The 23,339-nt window shown below is 38.9% G+C and overlaps 1 protein-coding gene across 1 annotated transcript in view; it reads left to right on the top strand.

The window, feature by feature from the left end:
- Window positions 1-23,335, top strand: part of LOC125146516 (protein kinase C-binding protein NELL1-like) — a 47,796-nt gene extending 24,461 nt beyond the window's left edge. Inside the window, exons 3-6 of the mRNA XM_047823243.1 lie at window positions 3,172-3,365; window positions 18,758-18,934; window positions 21,295-21,519; window positions 22,965-23,335. Coding sequence (XP_047679199.1) covers window positions 3,172-3,365; window positions 18,758-18,934; window positions 21,295-21,519; window positions 22,965-23,015 — 647 coding nt within the window. The 3' untranslated portion in view covers window positions 23,016-23,335. The remainder of the gene's footprint in view (window positions 1-3,171; window positions 3,366-18,757; window positions 18,935-21,294; window positions 21,520-22,964) is intronic.
- Window positions 23,336-23,339: the final 4 nt, after the last annotated feature.

Here is a 23,339-nt window from a genome sequence, read left to right on the forward strand (position 1 = left end):
AGAGTTCAGAGAAATCTGAATATTATTTTTTATGATTCCATGTGTTATCTATCAAGTTACTCTCTATCTGTATCTCCCAGACATCCAAACTAGATTGTATATGTGATTAGAGAAGAGTAAGGCCAAATATTTTCATTGCCACTTTGAGCAAAAGCCAAGGAGTGAGAATAATGCAAACATATCAGTTTAGTATTGTTCCAAGATAGGATCTACCACCAATGTTGTCACTGCAGTGGGAGTTTAAGGAAGTGACTGATTACTATGAATTGGCATAATATTGGGAGATGCTTAATTGAGGAGGTAGGGCTTGAACTTTGTCTTAAATATCCACATTCTTTACATCAAGAAATATGTGAGTTCTTATGTTATCTACAATTTTTAAAAGACCAGAAATTCATTGGGTATGGTTTTAGGGGATAAATAAGTGTCAGAGAGGCTAAATAATGTGACCAAGGACATACAGTGATATGTAAAATGCCTTTTATGTAGTAAGCACTCAATTAAATTGAGAACTTGTTTTCAAACATGGGTTGCCTGACTCCCACATCCAATGCCACTCTTAATTGAGAAGAGTTAGAAGAAGAAGAGTTGGGAGACAAGAAAGGTTTCCAGGTAGGAGCACCATATGGTCAAATGTGTGGAGAATAGCATGGACACAATGGAACAGTAAAGACATAACTGAGGTCAGATTGTAGTTGACTGGGAATCTGGGTATTGTATTGTAATTTGGGTTCATTTCCACAGTTTTTAAAGGAGGAATCATGGGGTGCCTGGGTGGCTCAGTCGGTTAAGTGTCTGACTGGCTCAGGTCATGATCTCATGGTTTGTGAATTCCAACCACTCATCGAGCTCTCTGCTGTCAATGCAGAGCCCGCTTCACATCCTCCAACCCCCTCTCTCTCTGCCCCTCCCCTGCTTGTGTGCTTCTCTGTCTCAAAATAAATAAATAAACTTAACAACAACAACCAAAAGAGGAATCGTTGTTAATTAACTAAATGTCTTGACTGAGACTACATTTAATGAGACAAAGACAAAAATAAATCTTGGAATAAAGTATTTGAACTCTGTAACATTTTCTACTTTGTACCTTTACTGTGAAGCCAAATTTTCCAACAGTGCATGGGGTCAGTAATAGAAGATAGGTCATTTATTTCTCATTATTTTTAAGTCACAGTAGTTGCAAAATTATAGAAAACTTTGAGTAATTATGTAATTCTCAGAATTTCAACTAAGGATACTAAAGAGGAGCCATATAACATCTTATGCTTGGAAGTGGGTTGCAATATCTAGAGGGTTAATAGTTGAAAGTAGATAAAACCACAGAACATTCTAGTATTCTGAAAGATGACTTTAGACCTTGAGTTGGTTCAGAAAAGAACTCTAGAGCATGTGTTAGAAGGCCCAGGATACCACCTTTGCTTCAACGTGGTACTAGATGTGTGACCACTTATTCATCTCTGTGCCTTAGTTTCTTATTTTGTAAAACGAAAGTAACTATTTCCGTCTTGCAATTATATGGTATAACTCCTGGAAAAGCTTCAAAAAACTTTGACACACTATATAAGTATAAAGCACTAACAGTAAATATATATTATGCCTTTAAGCACTATTGCTTTGAGTACTTTAGGAGAAAATGCCACTTAGAATTATTTTTTCTTTAATTTAGCTCATAACCCTTAACCAAATGCCCACAACCCATACATATTTAACATGAAATTTAGGAAGTAGAGTAAGTTAATTCATACTGTTGTTGTTTTTTTTTACGTTTGTTTATCTTTGAAAGAGAGAGTCGGGGGGAGGGGCAGAGATTAGGGAACAGAGGATTTGAAGTGGGCTCTGAACTGACAGCAGAAACCCCAATACGGGACTTGAACTCACAAACCGTGAGATCACGACCTGAGCCTAAGTCGGACGCTTAACCAACTGAGCCACCCAAGCACCCCAATTTATAATGTTCTTATTTTAACTTACTATAGGGATTAAACTTCCTGATCAGATGCCTAACAATAGTTATCTATATGTCCTTCTAGTGTTTCTTCTTGCTACCTACATAAGGACAATGTCTTAAATGTCATTGTTAACATTTATAATACCTAGTGTTCAAAAAAACCTTGTGCACAGAAGGATCATCTGAAGGATATTTGAAGGACATAGCACTAGATTGACCAGTGGAGTACAAGACTATGATAAACAAATGACCAATATCTTTAAATCGTGTAAAGATTGTCACAAATAAGAAAACTCAAGTTGACTTTTCTTGAGTGGTCTCAGAACTAGCACCAATAAGTAGGAGTTCTAGGAAAATATATTTCATTTCATTTAAGGAAGACATTTCTAAAAGAGTTATCCGATGGAATTGGCTGCCTTTTGAAGTAATAGATTGCCCACTGGGAAGAGGCTCAATCCAGGACTGGACAGCTATGTGTTTGAGATGTTAAGGTCACTCAAGCTTTGAATGTCTGGGAAAGCTGACTGGATTTTTGCTTTCCCTCCATATTTAGCTGTCATTAAAAAACCGTAAAATATATGTGTGTCTTCCATCCTCATCCGTGCTATATGCACCATAGCTCTAAGATGTTTTTTTCTGGGGACAAAAATGCTTCTGACCATTAGGATGGAGAGGATTTGATTAGGCAAGGCAACTACCAAGAATTAGTCCCTCTTCTTTCACCCTTGGCCCCAGGATCTGGGGGAGTCTGATTGCTTCAAGGTTGCCCTAATTGCCCACTTATTCCTACTCAGTGGATGATCTATTCACACCTTTTCTAAAAGACCCAGATCTGTATAGGGTGCATCCCCACTGTTAATGAATTAGGACTATTTATGGCCTCTAGATGGTACAGCTCTCGAGAATATCCTAAAACTGGATTAGAGCTGCTACTGGATAATCTAGTAATTGGAGTCCAACAGCTGCAGGTTTGAGTATGAGACTTGCCACCTATTAGCTATATGACCGTAGGCATGCTATTTCATTTCTATGAGCCTCAGCTTATTTGCAAAATATAGGAACAGATTTTCCTACACAGAGCTGCTTTGCAGAGTAAATGAGATAATGCATGTGAACAGCTTGGCACAAAGTAAATGCTCAGTAATATTAATGCTATTGTAAATGACTATTTTCTAATCACAGTCTTGGCTAAATTGTAAAGCTCTGTGCCTTCTTTATTGCAGACATTGATGAATGTGCCTTAAGAACCCATACCTGTTGGAATGATTCTGCCTGCATCAACCTGGCAGGGGGCTTTGACTGCCTCTGTCCCTCTGGGCCCTCCTGCTCTGGTGACTGCCCTCATGAAGGAGGACTGAAGCGCAATGGACAAGTGTGGACCTTGAAAGAAGACAGGTGCTCTGTCTGTTCCTGCAAGGTGAGACTAATACAGTGCGGCAGGAATTGTAACTGTTCTTTTCCTCCCTTCACTCTTCTCTTCCGCCCCATCTCTTTACCCCAGGTGTTGACTTGCTGGTCTCCTGTAGTTTCTGAAAAGGCTTCTCTCATTCTAATCCATGCTACAGCTAATGATGATGCTGAGTGGCAGGCAAACCTGTTTTGAATTGATCATGCCATTAGTGAGAAGTGAGGTGTGCAGTTGAGAAGAGACTGCAGAGCACGGGGGGAGTAGGGCAGAGAAACCAATGTTGGTGCTCCCACCGAGAGCCTGCAGTGCCTTTCAGGTTGGTTGGGTGAGAGATTTAATGAGCTCTCATTCCACACTTACACAGACTTGCTGATTAAAACTGCTCTTTGCCTGAAATGATCACCTGCATGAACTTGCTTATTTTTGTGGTAACATCATCCAGAAAAGCAAGGCACATAGGCTTGCTTCCAGCGGTCAGAGATAGGTGGACCTCTGTTCTGAACAAATGGAAATGATAGTATGAGGCCTTCTGATAAATGATGTCTTCCTTCCGTTCTCACTGCTGGGCTGGCTATTCCTTACATTAAGTTGTTTGGAAGTGAGTTTAATGCTTATGAAAATAAGCCTGTCATCCCCCGGTTTTAGCTTTATGCTTTGCAAAATGGGCCTATTAAAATGTTTGATTTCCTTGTGCTTTATTTTTTCTTTTGTTGATCTTGCTTATTCATTTTCCTTTGAAACTGCTTTACTGTAGCTCTTGCATTGTATTTTTATGTCTGTGGATGGGACTTTTTAATCTTGGGCTTTATGGGCATGGGAACCACAAGAAATGACTTGTTTAGTAGTTTAGTAGTGTTTAGTAGTCTCTTAGGGAGCTGGTGTCCTGATAAATTCAGAGAGCTCCCTGGGAATAGAGTGGAAATGAACCTTCATTCACCTGTCTTCAAGTCTACCACACCTCCAAAGGACCTGGGAGCACCCATTTAGGAGAGCTACATTACCAAGTGTTTAGATCATTACTCCATCATGCTCACTTTTTACCTTATACATGCATCTGGTTCCACACATCCAAACACAGGTCCAGTGACCCCATTTACTGAGCACCTCCTCTGTTCCAAGCACCCTGTAATTTAAAAACAGCATCACACTTAATTCTTATAGCACAGCTTTGAAAGATACAGTTTCTGAGTTTTAGGGCAGGTAACGTACCCTAAATATCACAATACATAAATATCCAAGCTGGGACTTGAACTCTAGTAGTTTGCCCCAAATTTCATAGTTTTCTTATTCTGCCACAAGTCCTATAACTCTCCACAGATGATATCTGCTCATGTATTTAAAACTGATTAAATAGGCAATCTAACCTGATTGAGCTCAAACTGTAACCTTAGTACTGTATTAGTGACACAAAGGGCAAAGTTTTTAACAGAAAGAAAAGCTTGTTGTGGTTTAAAATGGTTGAGAAAGGTATATAGAAAAGGTTGGCAGTTAGGTCTCCATTCAGCCAGCAAAACAAGAAGGAATTCCTTTATTAGTGCTTTTCTAGAAAATATTGTTTTTCCCAAACTTACGAGGATGATCACAACCTGACCCGGAAATCCTTTTTAGGATTTGCAGAGCCCCAGTCTCTGGAATCAATAAGAGATATTTGTTGAGTCTTGAGTAGTGTGTGAAACCAAAATATCTTTTTCAGTTTTTGTTTTATTTAGGCCCATGGGAGGGAACTTAGCAATCATTAAAACTTCCCAAAGTTTCATTAATTAATTATGCTAATAATCCAAGCAATATAAGTTGATTTATTCTGCTTTGACTCTTTAAACGCTTGCCAAAGTCAGAGGATTAGACTGAAATTCCACAAAAAAATGAAAAATCCTTGTAACCTTATATTGTTAATCTAATGGCACCTCTATCACCACCCCACCACCTTATGAATAAAGTACAAGGAAGATTTCCTTCTTTGTTTTCCAATTGCATTTATTACTCATTAATAGTATAGCTTCCAAGAACTTGTGGAAGGAGAGGACAGCTTTGATTTAGGAGACAAATTAAAGGGGTGCCTGAGTGGCTTGGTGAGTTAAGTGTCTGTCCGACCCTTGGTTTTGACTCAAATCATAATCTCAGTTTGTGAGCTTGAGCTCTGCATTGGGTTCTGTGCTGACAGCAAAGAGCCTATTTGAGATTCTCTCTCTCCCTCTCTGAACTGCCTCCCTAGCCCCGCTCAACTCTCATGTTCTCTCTCTCTCTCTCTCTCTCTCTCTCTGTCTCTCAAAAGAAATAAAACTTTTAATTAATTAATTAATTAATTAATTAATTTATTTATTTATTTTTGGGACAGAGAGAGACAGAGCATGAACGGGGGAGGGGCAGAGAGAGAGGGAGACACAGAATCAGAAACAGGCTCCAGGCTCCGAGCCATCAGCCCAGAGCCTGACGGGGGGCTCGAACTCACGGACCGCGAGATCGTGACCTGGCTGAAGTCGGACGCTTAACCGACTGCGCCACCCAGGCACCCCTAAAACTTTTTTTTAAAAAAGAAGCTAAGTTAAAAAAATCTCCAAAAAGTTCTTTAAAAAAGAAACTAAAGGGGCGCCTGGGTGGTGCAGTCGGTTAAGCGTCCGACTTCAGCCAGGTCACGATCTCGCGGTCCGGGAGTTCGAGCCCCGCGTCAGGCTCTGGGCTGATGGCTTGGAGCCTGGAGCCTGTTTCTGATTCTGTGTCTCCCTCTCTCTCTGCCCCAACCCCGTTCATGCTCTGTCTCTCTCTGTCCCAAAAATAAATAAACGTTAAAAAAAAAAATTAAAAAAAAAGAAACTAAATTAAAAACCCTAAATCAAATTCTGTAGATCATTCTCAAAAAAATGAATTTGTGACCCTGCTTTTTTCTATTATTTGCATCTAGAAATATTTTAATCCAATTTCATAAGTAGTAGCTCCAACACATAAGCATCCAAATGGACTATAATGGCATCATCATCTTTGAGGCTAAGAAGTCAAGATTGAGACAGAAATGCTGGCTGTTAAACCATACTCTTGTTTTCAAATTCAAATAAAACTGAATCACATAATAGCAGAATTATACAAGCCAGCAAAGGGTCAAGGTTTACTATTCAAAGAAGCAGAGTCAAACAGTCTACGGATTCAGGGAAGTCCCTAGTATTTTTCATAAAACTAGAACAAATAACCCTAAAATTTTTATGGAACCACAAAAGACCCCAAATAGCCAAAGCAAACTTGAAAAAGAACACAGCTTGAGGTATCACAATCCCAGATTTCAGATATACCATAAAGCTATATTGATCAAAACAGTGTGGTACTTGCACAGAAATAGACATAGGTCACTGGAACAGAATAGAGAGACCAGAAATGTATCCACAGTCATATGGTCAGTTAACCTACAACAAAGGTGGCAGTCTCTTTAATAAATTATGTTGAGAAAATCGGACAGCTACATGCAAAAGAGTGAAACTGGATCACTTTCTTACACTTATATACAAAAATAACTTGAAATGGATTAAAGAACTAAATAGGAGACCTAAAGCCATAAAATTCCTAAAAGAACATATAGGCAGTAATTTCTTTGCAATCAGCCTTAGCAATATTTTTCTAGACATGTCTCCTCATGCTAAAGGAAACGAAAGCAAAAATAAACTATTAGGACTGTAACAAATAAAAGCCTTTGGCACAACAAAGGAAACCAGCAATAAAATGGAAAGGTCTACTGAATGAGAGAAGATATTGCAAATAATATGCCTGATAAAGAGATAATATCATAATATACAAAGAACTGATACTGATCACCAAAAATAATCTGATTAAAAATGGGCAAATATCTGAATAGACATTTTCCAAATAGGACATACACATGGACAGTAGGCACATGAAAAGATGCTCAGCATCATTAATCATCAGGGAAATGCAAATCAAAACCACAATGAGATATCATACCAGTAAGAATGGCCAGTATCAGAGACGAGAAATAACAAATGTTGTCAAGGATATGAAGAAAAGGAAACCCTTCTGTACTCTTGGTCGGGATGTATATTGGTGCAACCACTGTGGAAGTTACTCAAAAATTAAAAATAGAAATACCCTATAATCCAGTAATTCTATTGGGTATTTACCCAAAGAAAATGAAAATGCTAAGTTGGAAATATATATGCACTCCTGTATTTATTGCCACATTATTTTTTTTTTTTTTTAATTTTTTTTTTCAACGTTTATTTATTTTTGGGACAGAGAGAGAGACAGAGCATGAACGGGGGAGGGGCAGAGAGAGAGGGAGACACAGAATCGGAAACAGGCTCCAGGCTCTGAGCCATCAGCCCAGAGCCCGACGCGGGGCTCGAACTCACGGACCGCAAGATCGTGACCTGGCTGAAGTCGGACGCCCAACCGACTGCGCCACCCAGGCGCCCCTATTGCCACATTATTTAATGTAGCCAAGATATGGAAGCAAACCAAGTGTCCACTGATAGATGAATGGGTAAAGAAGATTTGGTATGCATATGCATGTATGAAATGTTGGAATATTACCCAACCATGAAAAAGAATGAAATCTGGCCATTTACAACTACATGGGTGGACCTGGAGAGTATTAGGCTAAGTCAAATAAAGATAAATACCATATGATTTAACTCATGTGGGATCTGGAAAAAAAATGAACAAACAAAAAAAGAAACTTTATAATAAAGAGAACTGATGGTTGCTAGAAGAGAGGGGGTTGAGCAGATGGGTGAAATTAGAGATAGAGATTAAGAGGTGTAAACTAGTTATAAAATAAATAACATGGAAACGAAAAGTAGAGCATAGGGAATATAATCAATAATATGGTGATAATATGATATGGTGACAGATGATGACTATACTTATTGTGGTGAGAGTATTGAGTAATGTATAGAATTATAAAATCACTATGCTATACACCCGAAAATAATATATTATTGTATGTCAACTATACTTCAATTAGAAATTTTAAAAATGCTCAGGTGATCAGGAGAAAAAGTGGCAGCATCATGAAATTCTCAGGCAGTTTCAGAAGGAGCCACCTTCATTCCATGATGACCAGAAAGAAAACAAACAAACAAACATGGGAGTTAGGCATAGATATTACAATAATGGGAGTGTGGAGTACAAATTAAGAATACATACTTGAACAAAATTAGATCATACATTTGAAGAAACATTTAGATAAAACTTCTGTAGACCCTCAAAGAAATTAAAGCAAGAATTCCAACAAGATAGACAAAAAGGCAAGAGCATTAAACGAGAAGGAGAAGGAAAGCGGCTCCTGGAGAATGAACTGAGGGGAAAATCTCTGCACTATGAAGACTACCTCAGAAGCTTCTTGGAATCAAACCAGTACTGCTGCCACAGAGATGAGGGGGGAAAACCCACTAAGTATGAAAGGGAAAGGTGGAGAAGAAATATGATTACGTGACAGATATGGAAGCTGACAGTAATGATTTAACACGTAGTGGGTTTTCCTGAAGAGAACACAACAAATGCAACAAAACCAATTTCATAGCTAAAAGAGAAGGATGACTGATTTGTACACCAAAAGGACTCTCTTACTATAACAAGACCAATCAGTATAAAGCCATCAGGACCAGTACTAGTGCCATAAGCATCAGGACAGCATAAGGTCAGCATATCCTGGGAAATTTCAGGTTGGCTTCAGACTTTCCTCCAAAACTCAAGGTGCCAAAAGACAGTGGAAAAATTATTTGCAGACTATGGTAGGGAAAGTCTTTGAGCTAGGCACTCACAAATACTTCTTACATTGTAGGCTTTAGTTGATGGAATACATATTAAAAGAAGAATCAAAGAATGTAGGACTATGAAGAGAAAAAAACTATACAAGCCAGATGTCAGAAGCCACTCAATCTCATACACGACCAGTGTTGTCGTATCATAAAGAGATTAATAACTTCTTTATGATGCTTCAAAATTGTCCTTCAAAGAGAGACTATAAATGAAATGTGTCCTGGCATGCTAAAGGTGAAATTGGTGCATTTTTCCCTAGATTATATTAGCCACTAAATTAAAGTGCTTTTATCTTCTTATTTTGACCCAGTGTTTATATTATCCAAGGACAATAAGCCTCTTTAGATAGTATTCAAAATAAATACTCTGCTATATGATTCCTGTATTATACTTGGAAGATGGAATATCATCTCCCTCATTTAGACTTAGAAGAAAGTTGAATTTAAATGTAGACAAAGCCAGAAATCAACCTTTCTCACTCTACTCTTATTCCTGGGTTCTTTTCTCTTCCCTTAAACTCCTTGGAATATGCAACTTCAAGGCATTCCACCAGGAATGAGAAGACCTGGATTCTATTCCAGGCATTGCTAGTAATTGGCTTTGTGACCTTGAGCAAACAAGTTAGCATCAGAGCCTTTTTCCTCAGCTGTACAAATGGCTAGATGATATCAGAAATTCTTTCTGTCTCTAAAATTCTGTAAGTCTGGAAACTGCTAGTGACATTTATACCCTCAGTATTTCTCTCTCACCCTTTCCAAAATGTTTTAGTTTGTGGCTTAGTATCATTATTCATATAGACCTTTCAAATCCTTTCCAGGATTTTCTTTTTTGTTTCTTGCCAGCAGCTGGCATTTCTACATTTACTTTACAATAAGTATTATGTATACATTTCTTTGCATATTATACATTGAAATAGGATTAGTATGTCATCATGTACAAATTATTCTTTCAAATTCTCTACAATACAAAGAGTGATAATTTGGGTCAATTTCATATTTGAGGGTTTAAATATTTAAATGGTTTAAAAGTAACCCGGATTTCACAACATTGCATCTTTCCACAAGGTTTCAGCTATTCTAACACCTGCTTAAAAATGTCAGGCACTTCAGGATGTCTGAATATCACTATAGAGCTGAGTACACCAGCATTAGTCTTTTGAATTCATTAATTTTACGTACATAACAGTAGGAATTTTTCTTAAAACATAAGTTTTACATGGAAAGGTTCAAACCTATGCTGAATATTTATTGCTTTTGTATTCTGTCATCTAATTGTGTTATTTTATATTTTTTAAATATGAAATACAGCATGAAAATTATAATGTTAAATTCTTTTAAGTATATTTATTTATTTTGAGAGAGAGAGAGAGAGCGAGCAGGGGAGGGGCAGAAAGAGGGAGAGAGAGGATTTCAAGCACAGAGCCTGACGTGGGGCTTGAACTCACAACCATGATACCATGATCTGAGCCGAAATCAAGAGACAGATGCTTAACCAACTGAGCCACCCAGACACCCTGAAAATTATTATATTGAATCACTATTATAAATATTATGTTAATATGATAAATATTCAACAGAAAGGATTGATAAATACTAGAAAAAATGGTAAACTTGGAGTGAAATCTTTCAAATTCTTTCCCTAGTTTTTGGCTCTCTATATAAATTTTTTTTAATATTATATTTGAGAGAGAGAGAGAGAGAGAGAGTCAGTGAATGAGTGGGGGAAGGGCAGAGAGAGACAGGACAGAATCTGAAGCAGGCTCCAGGCTCGGAGCTGTCAGCATAGAGCCCAAAACAAGACTCAAACTCAAGAACTGTGAGATGATGACCTGAAATGAAGTCAGATGCTTAACCGACTGAGCCACCCAGGTGCCCCTGGTTCAATATATAATTTATGGTCAGGCTTACCATGACAAGAAAAAGATAAAGAACCTGCAATAAATAATTAGGACATCCATGAAAAAGGGCGTTTAAATAGGTACTATTGAATGATAGTACATAGTATAGCCCAAATAATTTCTCCTGTAACTTAGCCACATATTATCTTAAGTTCTGATAAGATTTAGAAAAGTTAATATGATTTATAAAGGACACATGGAAATTAAGACAACTGGTGGGGAAGAGACAGTAGGGGGAACAATGTTATTGGATAATTCTGTATAGATACGGTTTGGCAATCTCTTCCTCAGCCCCAGGATCTTCCTTCTGTCCTAAGCATGGAGGTAGAATTAGGGAACATTTATTTTGTGTCTGGTACTTATAAGTATCTGCTCATACTTTGAAAACAACCTCATGAAGTAAATATTATTATTACTTTACAGAAGAAACAAGAAACTCAAGTTTCACACAAGTAAGTGGTGGCAGTAGACCTGAAACCGAGATATCCATGACAAAATTCCAAGGTCTCTAGTTAGAGAAATGGGTTCCCAGCCTTACTGCTCCACATGGGTGTGGTTCTGTGAACTCTGCAAGATTCTTTGTTTCTGAGCCATGTTTTTATCAGTAAGACTGGGTTAATATCTGCAGACACATTTGCTGTGAGAGTGAATTAAGATCAAGACAAATTTGAAGTACCTAGCTCAGAGACTTGCAGAGAGCTGTCTCTCCATGACTAATCACTTACCAAAGAAGACTCAAAGTTCTTTTAAAGGCCACTTTCCCCCTTGAGAGTCAGTACACCAGGTTAGCTACTAGTGTTTCATGCCAATTGAAAAAGAAGTCTTGAAACATGTCCACAACTTAATGGAGTTCGGCAATAACAGTAGGCCCAAATGGATTTGGGATTTTGTTTAGATGCCATGTGCTTCCTTAACAGTGACAGTAATTTTATGCATCTTTAGACCACTTAGTTGATTAGGCCCAGAAAGATTGCTAAATTGCTTGGAACCCATGTTCTTCTAGCATTATCCAGACCACAGAGTGAAAAATGGTGGTCTCTTTGGGCTTGACCTCTAAATCTTAGTTATATCCCAGTTTCTTTCACAGATACCCATCTGTGGCTCTTCCATTCATAAATTTGTCCAGAGCCTTAGGAGACATCTTTATTTTCTACCTGTGCTACATGGGAAGATAGAGAGGTCTCAGGTTTTTAACTTCTTGGAAACTGCAGCATTTTAGTATGAGTGATCATATTATATTGTTGATTATGGAGATGAATAGACAAATGGATACACAGTCACCTGACATGCCCTTGTAGTCATGAATGATTTGTTATAGGGACATGGAAAAGGGAAGTATTATTGTATTCTAGGAGGATGCAGAAAGGAATAAGGAAAGATGTCACAGAGGAAGTGACCTTTGAGTGAGACCTTCAAGGATGAGAAATTTAGCCAAGTAGAGATGTGGGGAAAGTGAATCCCAAGCAGAGGGAATAGCAAGAACAAAGATGCAGAAACATTGCATGTGTTAAGGAAAATATGAAGTAAATGGTGGGCTTAGAATATCAGAAAAAAAGAAGAGTATGGGAGGGGGATAACTGATAATAAGCCGAGAGAGAAAGGTTACAGATAGAGCCAGACAGTGGAATTCAGACTTTATTCTGTGGGCAGCAGAGTATCATGAGTGACTTTTTGTTGAGGATTGGCATGGCCCAACCAAAGTCTGATCGACAGCACAGTAGGAGGACTGAGGAGATCCAAACTAAATGGAGAGGTACCACTTAGACTGAATTGAAGGTTCAGGAGAGTAAAGATGAGAACCCGAAGGAGGGTTAGAGACAGAAGATCACATGAAAGATAACACCGAAATTAAGTCATGGGTCTTGATAAATGATAATGTCAGACACTCACTCCCTGTGGCCATGTGTGCCCTCATTCTGTGGGCAGAAGCTCCAGAGTGGCATATTTGCAACTTAGCTGCCCCATTTTCCTGGGTCAAAAGTGTTCCGGTGCCAATGATCAGAGAAGGAGCCAGGGTTGCAAGTTAGGCTTGCATTTATTCCTACACCTTCATCTACTTCTAGTAGTAACTGGAAAATCCAGTGGGAGAAAACAAGCTGTGAAGACCAGATTTTATTTCTGTGCTGCCTGCAGGATTATTTTGTTTTGTTCATTTTCTTAGTTGAAAAGTGAATAGCATTCATCCTTTAACTAAATGTAGTACTAGAGATGGATAGGGAAATAGATACCATAAATAACCACTTGCGCTCTGCAAGTGGAGGGCCAAATTCCTGTGGCAACACAGAAGAAGGGTAAAGTGGAGAGGATCTTTGCCATGAGATTGTCTGGAACGCTGACCACGTGACCTGGCCTCATACAAGCCTTTGCTCAGCAACTGAGGAAGGTGGCCAGATTAGGGAAACCTAAGGGGTTCCTGTGTTTCCTTCAGGTAAGAAGAAAGCCCTGTCTGCAAGGAGCTGATAATAAAATAACCCTGCCGTTCTCCCTGTGGCACCCATTCGTAGAGTAAAGAAGAGGGATGAATCAGCTTGTGCCTGGGGCCAGGGTAGAGGTTAGCTTTCTGAAATCCTGCAGTTTACTCCTAAAAATGCTTTGCTTTGCTCTCTAAACCTAACCAGTGACATTGTCAATACCTTCCTCTCTAGGGTGTTCTTGATGGAAGGAGTTGGCTGTGCCAGCCCTAAAATTGTGCTTCCTTTTCTTTGAAACATGAACAAATTGGCAAGTTTAGTTCACCCTCAAAACTCTAGGGGTCCTGTCAAGGAACAGGGTCTTCTTTTCTGTTCTCCTCACTTCATACTTCTACTGCATGTAGTTCCAAATCCTGCCTTTTCATTGCTTTGTTTCTGCATCAGAGGTGTCAAACTCTTCCTTGGACCAGAATCCCCTGGAGGGTTTGTGAAACTTTGATCACTGAGTCTACCCCATAGAGTTTCTTGTTTGGTGAGTCTGGGTTTGGGCACAACAATTTGCATTTCTAAGTAGTTTCCAGGAGATTCTAATGCTGCTGGTCAGAGGACCACATTTGAGAACCATTGCCTCAAGAATCCTTCTGATTTGAGTTGTGTGAAGTCCTTTTATCCTACCCTTTAGCATATTGGAAAATCATTGCTATGAATGTCTGGAGTGAGGTCTGGTTCCTGTTTTGTCATTAATTTGCTCTGTGAGAGAAGTGCTTTCCCCTCTCTGGACCTGATTTCCTCTTCATTAAAATGAGACATTTGGAATCAATGACTGTTAAGAGTTTTATTAGAGAAGTGCTAATTAGAGAGGGCTGGTTGTGTGATATAACCTGAAGCCAAATTAATATTTTGTAAAGACTGGATATCCCAACACAAAAATTTGTATGTGAGAAGGTAGAATAGATGGGTCTAGAGTACCACTCCTAATTTTACTCTTTATATCAAAGATCAAAAAATGTTTTCTATGAAGGGTCAGATGGTCTTTGCATAACTGTCAGGTCTCTGTCTCACGTACTGAACTCTGCCATTAGAGTGTGAAAACAGCCAAAGGAAATATGTAAATGAACAAGGGAAGGTGTGTTTTAATAAAACTTTATTACCAGAAACAGGTGACTGGCTGAATTTAGACTGTAGGTGTCAGTTTGCCAAACCCAGGTTATATTATAATTGAATTTACATAAATAATCTTACCTAAGTTTTTATTTACTTAAGAGAGAGTGTGCATATGTGCGTGAGTTGGGGAGGGGCAGCGAGAGAGAGAGAGAGAGAGAGAGAGAGAGAGAGAGAGAGAGAGAGAATCCCAAGCAGGCTCCACACTGTCAGCACAGAGCCTGATGTTCGGTTTGGTCTCATGAACTGTGAGATCATGACCTGAGCTGAAATCAAGTCAGACACATAACAAACTGAGCCACCCAGGCACCCCAAGACCTCCACCTTCTTGATTTAAAAGTTTCAAAACTGTGGCAGAAAAGTGATATTATGCAATCTGGAGTAAATAATGTGTTAACTATTCAGTAATAAAATGTGTAATTTATAGTATAAAACCTGTAACTTTCCATGGCGTAAGAATAAATCCCTTTTTTATTTGATGGGAAAGTGTATGTCCCTGCTTCTTAAAATTCAGGAGCAATTTAAATAATATAGTAGTCATTGTTTAGAGCTGAAATCCATTATAAAATTACATAAAAGCATTTAGCTTCTACAGCAGAAGGGTGAAAAAATACATCTTTGGCATTTAGATGGGGCTTGTTGTTCTAACCAATCCAGCTAGGACTGAGGTCAGGCTCTGGGAATGACCCCAGAGATCTAGCATGAGAAAGATTACTCACCAACTTTGAGCTCAATTGTCTTGCCAAGTTTAGATGCTAGTGTGGCTGTGTTCTGTTAGCTGAGGTTTTGTAATGGCATTCTCATTGAATTAATGGAGCCACCTGTGACATTTTCATTATTAAAAATGATTTTCTTGACAGTTATTCTGTAATTCAAAAGGCAGAATGAACATAGCCATTCTTCTAAAATATGTTAGAACCTAAGAGGGGCCTATTTGGCATTTTCACATAATTGATGAGATAGGAAATTGCTTTATTTTGCACTAACCCTGGAGGCTATCCACTTATTCTTATTCATTCTTTTAATCCCCACATGCAGAGAGAAACCTAACATTCTGATTGGGCCTTATTGCCTGTGGTACAATAGCCTCTTCTAAAGCAATGCGTCCCTGTTTACCCTGGTTTGTGGATAGAGCTTTTAGGTTATGGAGGCCCAATCATTCTATACTTGGGGAGAGTAATACTGTGACCTCAGTAGCTGACCTGACCATACGATTTTATATGGTAGCTACCGTTACTTTTTTTTTAGCTTCTCTTGGTTAAAATAAATCACTAGGGAGTTATTCTAGGCAATGGTTACACGAGCAAAATACATAACTGAGTTAAAATAAGGGCCTATTGGTGGAAGAGTCCTAGAATCTGGAGAGTCCTTTGTCCAGACTAATTATAATTTCTGACTCAATGCATTTGCTTAACTTGAGTGTGTGTTTGTATAATCTGTCATCCCTTGATAATTAGAAAATTATGATTTCTTGTCATTTTATGCAATAGTAGCTAAAATGCACATGCTTTGAGGAAAAGCATTTTTCAACCTGTTATGTCGTTATATACACAGCCAGCATGTCTCCTTTCCATTCTCCATAAAAAAATGTAAAGCATTTAAAGATTTCCACTTCAGCTGACAGTAAACTTGTCTCAGTGAACGCTATCCTATTAAACATTGTTATCGATGAAGTAAATGAAGACCCTGAGGGCAGATCCATCAAGTTTGCAGATGTCACTAGGCTATGAAGGAGGACGAACTATGGTGGATGACAGAAACAGCATTTAGAAAACATTGTGACAGGAAGAGAGATGAAATGAATCTAACAAGGTAAAATACAATAAGGATAAATATCAGGTTTTATAGTTTCTGCCCCCAAACAACTGAGTACACAAGATAGGGATAGTGCTTAATGAGGTTTTAGTCTTCATTAAGTTCAATATAAATCAACATCATGACATAGCATAGTAAGTAGGGAAGTAAATATTGAAACCAGGCTACTTTAAAGAACACATAGAGCTTAAAACAAGGTGACCATGAGTCCCAATTCACTGCTGGTCAGACTGTTACTGAAGAATCATATTCAGTTCTTTTACTCAGCTACCTCATTTGAGAAATGGAGTGTAAATTGTACTCCACAGACTTATCAAGACTAAATGTGCTGGGATGCCTGGGTGGCTCATGGGTTAAGTATCCAACTTCAGATACAGGTCACGATCTCGTGATTTCTGGGTTTAAGCCTCATATCAGTCTCTCTGCTGTTAGCGTGGAGGCTGCGTCAGATCCTTTGTGTGTGTGTGTGTGTGTGTGTGTGTGTGTGTGTGTGTGTGTGTGTGTATGTCTCAAAAATTAAAATAACCTTAAAAGATTAAATGTGCTAATGCATATAAAAGACAGCACAATGTACGGCACAAAATAAATGTTAAAATCAAGGTAGAGTATTGTTATTATATTGGAAATACTTAAACTGTTGAAGAAGAAGACAACTATAACAATGAAAGGATTCAAAACTAGTGGTACTAGTCAAAAAATTAAGAGATAATCCAGAGATGAGATGATTCAGTGGAAACATAATGCTCTTCTACAAACGGAAGAGTTGAAAGTTGAAAGTGTGGCAGAGGGGATTGGGAGTTCTGTGATTAGCAAGAGTGTGAACAAATATCAGTGGATAGAGGCAACAAGAAGTCCAGTTTTTAACATTCATACATGAACAGAGATATATACATTGAATGCCTTCCATAGTGGTGGCTTCCTTGAGACTGGAGGACATCAAGCATAGGCTTGATGACTTGATATGGTTGCTCTAGAGAAGTTTCAAGTGTAGACCCAGGAAGCTTGGTTATGTGTCCTGGCTCTGAGATTCTTTAGTTTTTAAATATTCAGCAAAGCAGTCATAACCACATGTGGTGGCCACACGTCTTACATTTTCAGCGTCTTCATTGTCTGAAGTGAGAAGTTATTGTAAGCAACAGATGTATAATGGGTGTATGCTGCAAATGTACGATCATTTTTTTGTAGTTTATTTTTGAGAGAGAGAAAGAGTGAGCACAAGCAGGGGAGGGGCAGAGAGAGAGACAGAAGCTAAAGTAGGCTCCAGGCTCTTAGCTGTCAGCGCAGAGCCCGACATAGGGCTCGAACCAACCAACCATGAGACCATGACCTGAGCCAAAGTCAGAGGCTTAACCTAGTGAGCCACCCAGGCACCCCTGCAAATGTACTGTGTTAATGTTTGAGTGCTGTTGAACTTCAAGTCTTTACGAGTGTTCAGGGCCATTACTCCAGAAATTGTACTGTGCCTATTATTTGGACACCTAGGGTGTAAGGGGCACCTGATATAGCCCCTTGTAATAAATAGCCTAAAGCCTATCTTGTAGAAGAAAAATTGTTTTGAAACCAGAAGCCCTGGTGATGCTCCTTAGAGATCTTTAACTCCATACTGGATAAGTCATTTAGCCTCTCTTGGCCTCAGTTAATTTTTCTGTAAAAAAGGGTAAAGTCGGACTTCCTCCCAGAGTTGAGACAGAGATAAAATTAGATGAATACATTTGAATGCATTTGGTGGTATCATTGTAAACTGGGAAAAATACAGGAGCATAGTTTTCCCATTAAACGAGTTCTTGAACATATATGCATTTTTAAATCCTTGGTTTAATTGTAATTTTACTTAGAAATGTAATTTTTTGGAAACATTTAAGAAAAAAAGTTTCAAGGAACATACGACTTTTTGAATTTAGAAATATCTCCATTTTTTAACATTTATTTATTTTTGAGACAGAGACAGAGCATGAACGGGGGAGGGGCAGAGAGAGAGGGAGACACAAAATCGGAAGCAGGCTCCAGGCTCCGAGCCGTCAGCCCAGAGCCCGACGCGGGGCTGGAACTCGCAGACCGCGAGATCGTGACCTGAGTTGAAGTCGGACGCTTAACCGACTGAGCCACCCAGGCGCCCCAGAAATATCTCCATTTTTACATGAGCTGTTCCGCAGGCAAAGTTAGGGAAAGACAGGGTGTGTATATGTGTGAGTGCACACACATGCATCTGTTTTAAACGAAATGAAAGGTGGACAGGGGAGTACTTGGACTCTAAGAAATCCTTCCTATGTGCTCTGTTTATAAGGTTTCCCTTTCCTAGTGCAGCCACCTTGTTTCCCTAATGATGTAACCTCCTTAACCTCATCTCTAAACAGGATGGAAAGATCTTCTGCCGACGGACAGCTTGTGATTGCCAGAATCCAAGCGTTGACCTTTTCTGTTGCCCAGAGTGTGACACCAGGGTCACAAGCCAATGTTTAGATCAAAATGGACACAAGCTCTATCGAAGTGGAGACAATTGGACTCATAGCTGCCAGCAGTGCCGGTGTCTGGTATGTCAGCTTCCCTTAGAATGTTTTCTCCTTTTACTCTGGAAAGGTTGCAAACTCAGTTGCTTATGGGTTTTAGTTTCTGCTATTTTTGATCCTATTCAGGAAACTTGAGTCTTGTGGCTACTACGGGGCATATGCTCTGCCTAAAGACATTCAGATTCTACTATTTAAAACAATATACAAAGACAGGGTGGGGGGATGGGTGATATAGCTGATGGGGACAAAGGAGTGCACTTCTGATGAGCACTGGGTGATGTATGGAATAGTTGAAATCACTATACTGTATATCTGAAACCAATATAACAGTGCATGTTAACTGTCCTGGAATTAAAACACAAAACAAAAAAAATCAATATACAAGACTAAAAGAATGTGTTTATGGGTCAGATTTGGCTCAATTTATGTTAGTTTACACCTACTTTTTGGCAAATCCAGATGAAGCAAAATCTCTGCATGATAGAAAACTTTCAAAGCCTTGACCGGGACTTGTAGTTCTTAAAGAGCCAAATCTTTGATTTCTTGGGACCTAACCATTAAAAGTTTCAATAGGAGACATAACAGAACATGGTAGAAATATCAGGGATGGAGTCATAGAGACTTAGAATTCAGTATTGCTTCTCCCACCTGCTAGCTCTGTGTTATTAACTCAGGCAAATCCTCACCTTGCACTGATCATTCTTTCCTTGTACACAAGTGGAATACCAATTTTGTAGGACTGTCAGGAAGATGAGAGAACATATGTGAAGTGCAAATACAGTGCTTGGCACATAGAAGGTACTTAGCATACAGAAGTCACTACTGATAACATTTTCTAGATGTTTCAGATGCTAAACCTTCATATAGAACAAGTAGAGGTAATTTTGGATCTTCATATAAAGATACTAATGGTATAATCAGATCTGAGAATGTCCGAAGAAAAGACTTAATTTCTGGACCTAGTTCTTTCTCTTTCCAATCATACCACAAAGTTTTCAAAGGATGCAAAGACTGTTAGGCTATATAATCCTAGTGAATCTTATGTTCCTTCTTTGAGGGAGTCATAACTATTGGAACCAAGTCTACTTGTAATAGAACCTATAAGCAGCATTCCATACTTTAACATTTTCTAAAATTAGTGATTTAGTCCGTGAATACTGTATGAAAATAAGCATTTAGAGAAATTGTAAATTTCTCTCAGATTTTCTAAAGTCTCCTGGTGAATGTGCAGATCATCTTAGTAGAATACATTCTTCTGAATCACCCCTAATACTGAGGAGTAGAATTCAGATATATTCAAATCAAAGCCATTTTTTTTCAAGCTCCCATCTGAGGGCAACTGAACCCAACACAACTATATCAGTCTGGAAAATTGCATTTCTTTTTCAAGAGGTCAGTCATCAGGCACTTAGAAGAATTGGGATTAATTTCAGACATGAAATTTTCATTGAATTTCAGAAGTGTTTCCATGTCCATCCCTAGCCCCTAAGGCTAATATCTCCTGGGAAAACTGAAGATGTTGAACACGTAGCTTAATAATTATTTGAGTATACTGTGGCTCATATTTACTAAATAGACTCTGGATGATATAATGGTGAGCATGATAGACCTTGTCTGTTATGTAGCTGACCAAATCGTTAGGCGTGAGTTTTCATAAATTATAATGAATTTCCATGATAACTGAAGAGGCGGCTAGAGAAATAGTTACAGGCAGCTCAGTGGAGCCACAGTTGCCAGACTCTGAAACACACAGAGGTTCCATCTAAACTATAATACCTTGCTACATGTTAGTGATGTCACTAGCTAAATGTCACATTCAAAACCATTCTGAAGTAGTTCTCCCAGTCTCAATTTTAAATTTGATACTAAGAACTCAGTTTATGATGATGTTGAAATATTACAGTGCTTCAGGTTCCGCTTTGACCTTAAGAGAAGTTAATTTCTCTTAAGACACTAGCCATCACCTATGCACTTATTTGTTCATTCAGTTAGCATTTTTTTGACCAAAACTGTGCTAAGCATCAGGGAGATAAAGAAACAAGCCCAAAGCCTAAATGCTCAAAACTTAATCTGGAGTTGTACTGATAAGGAACATAAATGTGATGATAAAAAATAGTTATGGGGTGCCATTGGTACACAGATGTGGACCTGCCTCTTTCTCAGGCTGCAGTATAGACAGTCAGCAAAAGTACCATGGAGGAGGTGATATCTAATCTATAGGAGCTCTTCAAGGAGGAAGCACATTATACCCATAAAGGTGGAAGTAGAAACATACAGTGAGGACAGTGATGATAATTACTGTCCCTCCCCTCCCCCGGCGGGACTTTGGGAGCATAATTGTTCATAAGAATAAAGATAAACCATTTCTGGCTCTCTCTCTACAGGAAGGAGAGGTAGACTGTTGGCCACTCACTTGCCCCAATCTGAGCTGTGAGTACACAGCCATGTTGGAAGGGGAGTGTTGTCCCCGCTGTGTCAGTGACCCCTGCCTGGCTGATAACATTGCCTACGACATCAGAAAAACTTGTCTGGACAGCTATGGCATTTCAAGGCTGAGCGGCGCAGTGTGGACAATGGCTGGATCTCCCTGCACAACTTGCAAATGCAAGGTAATTGGATGTCCTGAGGACAATTGGGCCTTGAACAGTTGTCACAGAGTACCTGCGGGAGGTTCATTCCTGATGTTTCTGAATGCACAGGTTCTGAGGGGCATGATGGAAACACAGGCAGGCATTTCCATCTCAAGGGAGGTTAATATGTCTGAGTGGATCGGAGCCACACTGTGTATATAAGTAAATTCCAAATGAACATGGACTAAAACAGTCCTCTGTCTTGCCTTTGAACTACAGAATTTTAACAATTGACACTAGGTCCAATTATGGCTGATTTAAGCTATTTTGACCTGCATATTAAAAAGGAAAGAAAGAAAAAATATCTCTTTTTCATGCTGGAAAAATTTATAAGCCCTTTCATGAAACTGTCAGTGTTAGAAGAAAGTGCTCTATGAAGTTGTTTGCTTTAATTATCACAGTATCTAATGCGGGGACTTGAAGCTCTTGCTGCAGGATTTAATTGTGATTATTTTCCTGTCATTTTGGAGGAATTCCCATGAGCGATCCTCACCCTCTTTGATATTAAAAACTGACCCCTTTAAAAGCTTGAGAAGAGCTATGGCTACAGCTGACTTGAAGCTGGGGTTAGGCAGCCATCTCTGCCAAAACATTGAAGATTCTCCTGATGAAGCACATTTAAAATATTAGTCTATTCGGTTCTGTCAAATCCTGGCTCAGTTTCATCTATCAGTGGAAGGTTCCCAAGTCATCTCTTTATGGCTGTTCTAAAGGTGGATTCTTTTCTTTTTTCTGGAACGTACCATCTTTAAATTCAGCCCCAATAGGAAAAGGCCAATATCAACCTGCACATAGCAAAAGAGCCACAGTCCCGTGTGTACTTTCAAGCCCCAGTAAACTTAGCGACCAGGGGATGTGGAGACCTGTGTTATGTATTAGTATTTCTTTGAGGTCAGGTTTGAGATTCATTTAGGGAGATTATCAAGGTATATTAACATTAATTTCCATTAATTTATATATCTAAATATGTACTGTTCCTTTCATAGTCACCACTGAGAGACTCTGTTCCTATTATGCAAACCTTTCTGGAACCCATTTTGGAGTTGCCTTCATGTTCTTCTACTTTTGATTTGATTTGTCAATGACAAATTATCTTTGAGGGGTATGTTTTTGAAAACAATTTTATTTAGAATAAGTCCAGTGACTAAGTTGCGTGAACAACCTGGAAATACAGGGGACGAATCCCAAATATGGTTTGGGAAGTATAAACTTGCACTGCCAGCAGGAGCTAGCAAAGGGACTCAAGAGGATCGCCTATGTCTTTCCTTCCCCCACCTCCTCTAGCATTTTTTTGGTAGTTTTTCAGTAGCATTCATGGAGCTTATCTCAAAATGGAGATGGTCATTTTGGATATGCAAATGCACACTGCTGATTGATTTATATCCTCTGTCTCAGTTGGCTAACACTTTTGTCTTGATGCACAGAATGGAAGTGTCTGCTGTTCTGTGGATTTGGAGTGTCTTCATAATAATTGAAGTATTTAAAATGGACTCATCATTGCGGGAGAAAAATGGACGAAATGACCATCCAGCATGGTGAAGAACAGGAATTGGTGTTTTGTTTTTTACCACAATTACCAAAGTCTCCATCTGAGGAAGGTGTTTGGGGGTTGCCTTTTGGATCTATCACTTTGTTCATTCTTGCTAACCTAGTCTAGGTGACCTACAGTGGTTGTTATAAGAAGTTTCCCGTGTTGTAAATCACATTTCCCTCATCAAATCATTTGCAAATACATTTAAATGATCTCATGGTAAATGTTGATGTGTTTTTTGGTTTATTTTGTGTACTAACATAATAGA

This window comes from Prionailurus viverrinus, chromosome D1, assembly GCF_022837055.1.
Source record: "Prionailurus viverrinus isolate Anna chromosome D1, UM_Priviv_1.0, whole genome shotgun sequence".
Lineage (NCBI taxonomy): Eukaryota > Metazoa > Chordata > Mammalia > Carnivora > Felidae > Prionailurus > Prionailurus viverrinus.